Source organism: Globicephala melas, chromosome 1 (genome assembly GCF_963455315.2).
Source record: "Globicephala melas chromosome 1, mGloMel1.2, whole genome shotgun sequence".
Classification (NCBI taxonomy): domain Eukaryota; kingdom Metazoa; phylum Chordata; class Mammalia; order Artiodactyla; family Delphinidae; genus Globicephala; species Globicephala melas.
Window position 1 is genome coordinate 106,263,211 of NC_083314.1, and position 9,787 is coordinate 106,272,997.

The following is a 9,787-nucleotide window of genomic DNA, read 5'->3' on the forward strand; positions in this document are numbered from 1 at the left end:
AGTCAGCTTCTAGCTTCCTACCCCACCTCATTTGGGACTACCCCACAGGTAAGAAATCAAAGGATTCTTTGCTGGAGAAACTCAAGAGCTCCAAAGAAAAAGACTTCACATATGGATGTTGGATGGGGGAAGGGAGATATCTCTCTACAAAAGAGCCATCTTCTCAACCATCACCAACAAATGAAGCCCAATGGACAACAAACTTCACCTTTGCACAGAGAGCTTCCAAAGAGCATTTAAGTGCCTTCTCTTAAATACAAATAGCCAAAACACCAATATCTGAAAGCTTCTATCACAAAAGTCAGAGGTCAAAACAAAAGAAAAAAGCAACTGGCAGCAGCCAGGCAAACATATACACACACACAAACACACAGAATCATTAAATCTTCAGAGAGCTATGAGAAGATACTGCATCAGGATGTTATTAAATACAAAACAATCAGAGAAAATGAAAAAGCTCCAGAAAATGAAAAATTATGAAAGCCAAAAATAAAAGATTCAATAGGATGACAATGTTGAGGAAATCACAGAAAAAGTATCACAGGAAGACAAAGAGATGGAAAATACCAGGAAAAAACTTGAAAGATTTAGAGTACCAATCCAGGTTAGGAAAGATAGAAGAAAGAAAACAGAGTGAAGAAAATTATCAAAGATTACATAAGAAAAAATTCAGGGACCAAAGGACACAAGATTTCAGCCTAAAAGGGTCTTCATGTACCCAGCGCAATAAATAACAGAGGTCTATTCCTAAAAACATAAGTGGAAAAACAAATGAAAAAATATATTACCCACTAGGAAAAGTAATTCACAATGGTATCAGATGCTTTAGAGACAAACTGGAGGATAGAAGACAAGAAAGCAATGTCCTAAACATTCTGAGGTAAAATAATTTTCAACCTAGAATTCAATCAAGTGTGGGGGAGAACTTAAGAAATTTCAGACAGACAAGGAAGCTACCAGAAACATGCTCCAACTAAAGAAAGAGCAAATCAAGAAAAATGACATGGGATCAAGGAAACAATAGACCCAACCTAGAAAAACATCAAAGAGAAGTCCCAGGAGAGCAGCTGGGCAGCAGGTCTGAAGGGCAATAAGCTCAGAGAGAACAAGATGACAGTCTCCAGAAGTGTTAACTACTGTACAGACACTGCTAAAAGGTAAATTATGAATATGTTGATCGGTACAATGGGGAATTTCAGCAAAAGGTTTCCAACAGTAGCACATATGCAAAATCAAAGCTAAGACCTGCCCTGGAAAAGGCAGCCTCCCTAAAAAATATTTCATCAGGCAATTTAGAAAAAGCTGAGATGGGAAGTAAAACACAAATATCTCTTACTGCCTAGAATAAACACTGGTGTATTTACATGCTCAAAGAAAGGAACAAAATGCTAATAGTTCAGTAATTATTAGCAAAACTCTTTTAATATCTCTTAGACTTTAAATAATTAAGCCTCTATGACTTTAAAAAGAATCTACAGTTGATTAAAAAATTAAAATACAATTAATAAACAGAAAAGGTAAACAGACACAACAAAAGAAATCTAAATGACACATTGAAAAGGTAAACTTCACAAGAAATCAAGAAAAACAAAATAATTTTCCCTCAAAGATATTTAAAAATATAGATATGTTTAAAAAAATAATAATACGGAATGTAGACAGAGTGCAATAAATGCCTGAAAAAATTATTTCCCTGTGATTTGACCATTCTGGAAATCTAACCTAGAAATAATCCCAAACAACAAAAAAGTTTTATGTTCACTGAAGCATTTTTTCTCCTTAGGCTCAATAGTACTTTGTTTTGTTTGAAAAGTACAAAATAAAGACCTCCCATAACTCTACTACTTAAAACAATACATTGAAAAAGTAAATAGTGAAAGTTTCACTATGACCCTCCAACCGTTTCCAAAGTTATCAACAATATTGTGGAGCAGTCCTTCTGTCCTTATATTGATATATGTCATATGCATATCTATATACATACACACACATAGACACGTGCTCATTTTATAAAAAACAAAACAGATTATTGTGTGTGTGCATGTATGTGTATGTGTTTTGCTCTGTAATGTTTTTCTACCACTAAATATTTTAGGTAAGTTTTTGAGTGTTGACTGTGCAGACACCATTCTAAGTGCCTCTACATATATCATTTAAACCTTACAAACTTCTATAAAAGTCAAACAACTTTGCATTTACCTTAAAAAAAAAAGCTTAGTAGCAATCCATTATATGGATATATCATAATTTACCATGTCTCTGTTATTGGACATTTTGGTTTCTTCTAATTTTTTGTATACCAATCACATAGAAAAATATAGGAAACCACATAAACAGGGGAGCTATTAATTAAATTATGGTATACTCACATAAGGAAACATAATACTACCATAAAAAATGATTGTTGGGGACTTCCTTGGTGGTCTAGTGGTAAAGAATCCGCCTTCCAACACAGGGGACACAGGTTCGATCCCTGGTTGGGGAACTAAGATCCCACATGCCGCAGGGCAACTAAGCCCGTGCACCACAACTATTGAGCTTGTGCGCCTCAACAAGAGAGCCCGTATGCCACAAACTACAGAGCCCATGCACCCTGGAGCCCCACGTGCTATAACCAGAGAGAAGCCCAAGCACCACAACTAGACAGAAACCCAAGCAGACCATGTACCGTAACAAAAAGATCCCGCATGCCTCAACAAAGATCCCGTGTGCCACAAAGACCTGATGCAGCCAAAAAAAAATAAGGAAAATAAATAAATAAATAAAATAAATATTAAAAAAAAGAAGTCATATTAAAAATGATTGTTGGAAAAGCTACGTAAATGCATCCAAAACTGCTTAGACTATGTAAGAAGTATAATACAATTCCAGGAGAAAAAAACTATTCAAACATGTAATATTTAACTATGTAATAAACCAATAAAAGCAGTTTCTAGATGGTGGAAACTGGGTTATCTTTCTCCCTTTTCTTTTCTCTATTTTTGAAGTTTTCAGCAATGAGAATGTATTATTTTAAGAAGAAAGATAAGTAAGCTATATATTTCCTTTGTACACAAAGTAAAACCACACAAATTGATAATCTTAAGATTTTAAGAAGTTCTGAATTATCTAAATGCATAGGCTATACAAGTTCCCCTAAATAATTTTCAGATATTAAATTCACATAAAATTGATTCTATAACATGTTGATACTATATCATAATAAAAATTATTATACATAACACATTAAGGCAATACAAGGAATATTTTCCAATTATAAATCTTAAGATGATTACAATTATTTTCTCTTGGCATAGTCACCACTTCAAGAAACATACTTTTGCTCTTGACTGTGTCAATTCAAAGTGGACAGACTCTATTTTAGTCATTAAAGAATGATTCTGTGAGACCAAACAAGCATTCTGTTGCCTAAGATTATTAAGTTTCTCTCGAAGACTTTTGATTTCCTGATCCACAGGGGTAGAAGATGAAAAAGACATCTGAAAAATGAAAAAGAACAATTTATTTTGAATTATTTCATTAAGCATTACATGTAATTAATGGAAATAATGAACAATTATCAATAAAATGACTAAGTAGCTCAGAAAAATGGGTTAAGATATTCAGTCAGTGTTGGTGAGGATATGAGACAATCAGCACTCTCTCCTCCACTGCTGGTGAACATGTACATAAATAAGTTCAGCCTGGAAAACAGTGGTATACTTTGGAAAAGTTCTTGGTATTATCCAGTAAAGCTGAACATGCTAAGACTCAACAATACTACTCCTGGGTATAAATCTGATAGAAACTTTTACACTTTTGCACCTGAAGATTAAAGACATAAAAATGATAAGAAATGAAATGCCCACAAACAACAAAATGGATAAATTATTATTTAACCGTTTGTATATTTCTATTATACTCTTTTGAATATATATTTTACAATAAATTATTTTAATTTTCATGGGAGTTGAGGTTTTCAAAACATTTAATTTTATTTTTTTGAATAATATATTTATGCAATTCAGAGTCAGAATTATATATTTTTAAAAAGTACATACAGAAGTATCATTCCCATCTTTAGTAGATAGGTAACCATTTTTACAAGTTTCTTGTTTATAAATTTTTATATAACATCAATCAGCAAAAAATAGGAAACTCCTTATATAGGAGAGTCATTAATTAAGTTAGGATCTTAAACCTAGTCTTCTAGTGTTTCCATACGCATATACAAGCAATACAAATTACCCACCCCGCCCCCAATAGCTCCTAATACAAAACCAGAAGAGTATGTATGTTATTCTGCACCTTGCATTTTTCACTTGAACAACATATCCTGGCAATCCCTCCACAATCAATTCACTGAGAAACTCCTATTCTTTTTTTTTTTAACCCCCTTAGCTGCAGTTTCTATTGCATGCTTATTCAACCAACTAGACAAATGAGATACTTCTAGTCTTCTGTTATGACAAACAATGCCTTGTTTTGTACTTATACAGGTACTTTTCCAGAAATGGGATTTCCAAGTTAAGGGTAAACGCATTTGTGGTTTTGGTAAATATTACCAAATGCCTCTCCACTGAGGTTGTATCACTTTGCATTTCTACCAGCAATGTATGAGAATGCCTATTTCCCCCTAATATCACCAACAAAATAGTGTCAAATATCTGGATGTTTAATATTCTGGTAGTGAATTTCTCTTATTGTGACTGAGATTGAACATCTTTTTATTTGTTTTAATTTCCTTTTCCATTCATGTCTTTTGCCCATATTTCCATTGGGTTGATGATTTTTCCTTATTTCTAGGAGCTTTTTACATATCAAAGAGATTAGCCCTTTATCTTTAATAAGCATTACCAATATTTTTCCCCCTCTGATTTGTCATGTAACCTGTGATTCTGCTTAGGGTAAAACACAATGATTTCAATGTTTTTATATATAATAAAAACAATCAGCAATTTGAATTAGGGTAGAGATCAAATTTCCCAAAATTACATAATCTTTGTAGACATGGAATTTGAATTCATTTTCTAAAATGTAGGCTCAGATAGCTTCATCAAACAGCTTCCTTACAAAAAGAAAATCTCTCAACTGCTGGCTTTCTGAGGTGGGAAGAGGAAATTTTTATCAAGAAAGAGTACGATGTACATATGCAACCATATGTATATATGCATGCTGTCAATGGGGTAATAAAAAATAGGAGGAAGAGAGTGGAAAAAGAGATAAAAGGGTTGAGTAAGGAAGAGGAGTATACATAGGGAGATAGATAATACGGCCAAATAAAAAAGAGGGAGAGTGAGTTCAAGACCAGGAAAGATGTCTAAAATCATCCACAAAATTTAGAGATAATGAATGGAACACCTGATCCAGGCTAAACAGTAAGTACACTTTAACCACTTAATAAGCCATGATTACCTATTACGTACATGGTACAGTACTAAAATCAAGGGGGTTACAATTTACTTGAGAAAACAAGATTAACTGCAAAAAGGTAATAAATATAGAAGTTTTAAAATAGAGTAATACACCAAAATAACTGCTCTCTTGTTAGGACAGAACAAGAACCATTATATTTAAATTCAAAGAGTCTGGAGTACTAAAAACTATGGAAAACATGAATAAGGTATTTGAAGAAAGAATTCAAAGAAAAAGCATTTTAAGTAGACAGGTCTAAAACTAAAACTACTTTTAAGTAGGCAGGTCTAAAAATAATAACCTTATCTCTTGGCTTTTTTTGAAAATCAGTACCACTATTGGGCATTTTACAAACTTTTTTATAAGGTGAGTAATTCAAAAGTCCAAGCTGGCTAGGCTGAGAAAGATCTTCCAGAACGAGCCTTTCAGACCTTGAGAGATTAGAGGCATAACCAGAATTTTCACGTGGGCTAACACTAGAAAAAAAAGAAAAAATACATTTTAGTTCTTAGGTACTTTAAGTATTCACTCTAAATTTCTATACATTAAATAAGAAAACCGAAAGAAAAGCACCTGAAATGTTGCTGAAAATCAGATTCCAGAAATGAACTTAAGGCATTTCAACTAAATTTTTAAATAAACCATAATTAGTTTTAAACTAGCAATCTATGTTTCTGGAGCCTCTATGCTAGGATTACTTAAGATTCAAAAAACAGCCATAATAATAAAAGATTAATTAAGCCTACACATATATTTTATACTCTGAGTCCTAATATATTCTTTAAATTTTATTTATTTATTTTTATTTTTGGCTGCGCTGGGTCTTCGTTGCTGCGCACGGGCTTTCTCTAGTTGTGGTGAGCGGGGGCTACTCTTCGTTGCGGTGCACGGGCTTCTCATTGTGGTGGCTTCTCTTGTTGCGGAGCACAGGCTCTAGGCGTGCAGGCTTCAGTAGTTGTGGCACGCAGGCTCAGTAGTTGTGGCTCGTTGGCTCTAGAGCACAGGCTCAAAATTTGTGGTGCATGGGCTTAGTTACTCCACGGCATATGGGATCTTCCCGGACCAGGGCCTGAACCCGTGTCTCCTGCATTGGCAGGCGAAGTCTTAACCACTGTGCCACCAGGGACTGAGTCCTAATATATTAAAGGTCTTAATATGTAAGTGCTTCTCTAATAGTTCTTTTTCCTAAACTGAAAGTTATACTCAAATTATTTTTTTTTAATTATAGAACATTATTCTCTACTCTGGACACATCAGAAACACATCATATAATAATGATATTCACACATTTTACATTCATAAATTAAAGTCCTACTCAGAATTGTACATGTAATTTTACTCACTCACCTAGATAACTCTTCCCCTAAACTCCGCAAACTCCATTCTGTTATCTTCAGTTCACGTCTTAAGGAAGCAACATTTGCCAGTAAACTTTCTTCTTCATTGTCTTTATTATAGTAGTCTAAGGAACTAGACTCCATTTCCTAAAAAAAGAAATGAATTTCTTATACCTTGCCTGAAAGAATCTGTGGTGTCAGTCAAAATACTCTCACACTAAGTAAATTTTAACTCATTATTTTTCTATTTCAAATGTTGTGAAATCTTTCATGGTTAATTTAAAACAAAGCAAAATGAAACAAAACACCCAGCAACAATGAATTTCTCAGCGTGTTAAGCTATAATGGAAAGTTCAACAGAATTTCAGTGAATCAATTTTTCATTATAGCCAGGGACTAGTTATTAAAGTTCCCCTTTTCTAAGCATCTTTAATCTTCTAACAATTGTGTAGACTAAGTGTTTTTATTCCATGTTAAAGATGAAGAAACTAAGAATGAGACAAATAACTTGCTCAAGGTCACACAAACTGTAAATGGTGGAACCAATATTTGAACCTAGGTCATCAGGATCCAAAGATCTTTCAATTATGTCTCACTGTAGTTTTCTTATTTATTATAGATTTTCAATATGAAGTGTTCAAACTTACATAATCATGTTACAGCTGTGAACATCTGACAAAACTGGTATCATCACAGTCATTCATATTTTCTTTTTTTTTCTATTTTTTTTTTTTTGGCTGCGTTGGGTCTTTGTTGCTGCATGGGCTTTCTCTAGTTGCAAGCGGGGGCTACCCTTCATTGCGGTGCACAGGCTTCTCATTGCAGTGGCTTCTCTTGTTGCAGAGCATGGGCTCTAGGCGCACGGGCTTTAGTAGTTGTGGCACATGGGCTCAGTAGTTGTGGCTCACGGGCTCAGTAGTTGTGGCACACAGGCTCAGTAGCTGTGGCACACGGGCTTAGCTGCTCCGTGGCATGTGGGATCTTCCCGGACCAGGGCTTGAACCCGTGTCCCCTGCATTGGCAGGCGGATTCTTAACCACTGCGCCACCAGGGAAGGCCTCATATTTTCTTAAAGGTAATTTATTATCACAGAAAGCTTATCCCCATCTCCCATTCGCCATGGTTAGAAAATTTAAAACCACACACTCACATTCACATCACAACCACAGAGATCAAAATGACATTTAGCAGGTTAACTCACAGAAATATATGAAGAAAAGCTTTTGTTTCTTCAACTGATCGGTATCTCAAGGGTTGTGAAATTCTCTACTAAGTAGCTTTGCACATAAAAAATCATGATAAAGTACCGCCTTTTACTGTTAATTAATATACATAATTATCATGAATTAATAATACATTTAAGATGAAGGCTTTATAATCTCTACTACTCCTATACATCTTCTTGCATAATCTTAAAATTACATTCCTCTTTCAGATACTATTTACCTTTGTCATTGCAGCATCTCTTTCATCACCCTTCTAGAATTCTGACCACATCTCAAGCTCCAAAAGGTTAGGAGTCCTGTGTATTATTTTCAGGACTATAAGGCACTTAGTGAAACTCAACATTTTCAATGAATAAATGATTACTAAACTGCCCTTCCTTCCCCTCACCTAGCTAAAATAATATGACAAATTCATTCCACACTCAAAATTTCTCAGATGTAGGGAGGAAGATTAAAAAGAAAACTCTCACCTTATTGGAAGAAACTGGCAGGAAATTAAATGAGACGCTATGGAATCTTAGTAGAGAAAATGTTTCTATCCTCTTTCCTCTTTTGTTTCCACAAATTTGCTTCTGCTTAAATAAGAAGACTCTCCCAAACACAAGTCAATGGTTAAGGTCCCCATTCTGCTTTCTTTGCAACATCTCTAGTTCCCTACAGGATGGTGAAAGAAAAAAGGGTTACGAACATTCAGGCAAATTCTAAAATGCCATTCGACATTGTTTCGACTAAATCAGGTTTATGTCCAACATCTTCTGTATATTTTCATGTAAGAATTCTCTAACCCTTCTGAAGTATCAATGAAAACGTTTGCTATGCAAACATATTTTCATTTTCCTAGTAGGCCATTTATTATCTTTAAAAAAAGATTCCTGGGACTTCCCCGGCAGTCCAGTGATTAAGACTCTGCGCTTCTACTGCAGGGGGCGCAGGATGGATACCTGCCAGCGATACCCGCCTGCCATGAGGTGCGGCCATTTATTTTAAATAAATAAATTAATTAATTAAATAAAGATTCCTCCTCCCTTCAACTGACACTAGTTATGAAGTCTAGCTTCATTGCCTGTACATACGTGGAAAAGCACATCCGGCTACAGACAGGTCCTGCCTTCTTTTGGCCCTAGTAACAATGCTTTTGTAGGTATGTATACACACGCACACCCATCACACCGAAAAACACGTGTTCATTATACTCCGTGTATGTAAAAAGATGGGCTGTAGTCGAAAAGTATTCCTCATTTTGGAAGGAGGTCATGGCTTTATATAGTACTGTCTTGTACCAAGAACGCTCAATTTGACAGAATTGGCCCTTCGTTCATCTGGAAGAAGTGGAGGAAAACATGACAGCTTCCTTTCCGGTTTTTCGTCAACTAAAATACAACCCTGCAGAGCAGCGTGCGCAGCGAGGGCGAGGACCAGACGAAACGCATCCAAGCATACCGACAGGGAAAGGAACAAAACTCCTTCAGGTAGGCGGGTTTCCACCCTCCAGGGGCAGTCGCTCACCACCCAAGTCATAGTTGTGAGAGAGACCCACCGACGACGGCGCACGCCGCGCTCTCCGCTGCGTTCGGAAACTTCGGACCCTCTGCCGGACCCCAAGCGTGGAACCCCAGACACACCACGCAGGAAACTAGCGAACCCCAGATGGCCCGAGGTCAAACCGCCGCGGGAGCCGTTGGGGACGCCCCGCCCCGCCGCAGCCCCGCCCCCCGCGAAGACTCTGCGTGAAGCGACGCCGGACGCGCGGGGCCTGTTGGGGATTGTGGTCTGCGAGCGCGTCCGAGCCTGCCCACCCGGAACTACATTTCCCACAATTACCGCCAAGAC

At 36.3% G+C, this 9,787-nt stretch overlaps 1 protein-coding gene across 1 annotated transcript in view; it reads right to left on the reverse strand.

The window, feature by feature from the left end:
- The window catches only part of CCDC18 (coiled-coil domain containing 18), a 140,697-nt gene extending 131,069 nt beyond the window's left edge, over positions 1-9,628 (reverse strand). The window contains exons 1-5 of the mRNA XM_030868681.3: positions 9,495-9,628; positions 8,428-8,611; positions 6,742-6,878; positions 5,696-5,870; positions 3,318-3,479 (exon numbers count right to left, since the gene is read on the reverse strand). Of these exons, the coding sequence (XP_030724541.3) occupies positions 3,318-3,479; positions 5,696-5,870; positions 6,742-6,875 (471 nt within the window). The 5' untranslated portion in view covers positions 6,876-6,878; positions 8,428-8,611; positions 9,495-9,628. The remainder of the gene's footprint in view (positions 1-3,317; positions 3,480-5,695; positions 5,871-6,741; positions 6,879-8,427; positions 8,612-9,494) is intronic.
- Positions 9,629-9,787: the final 159 nt, after the last annotated feature.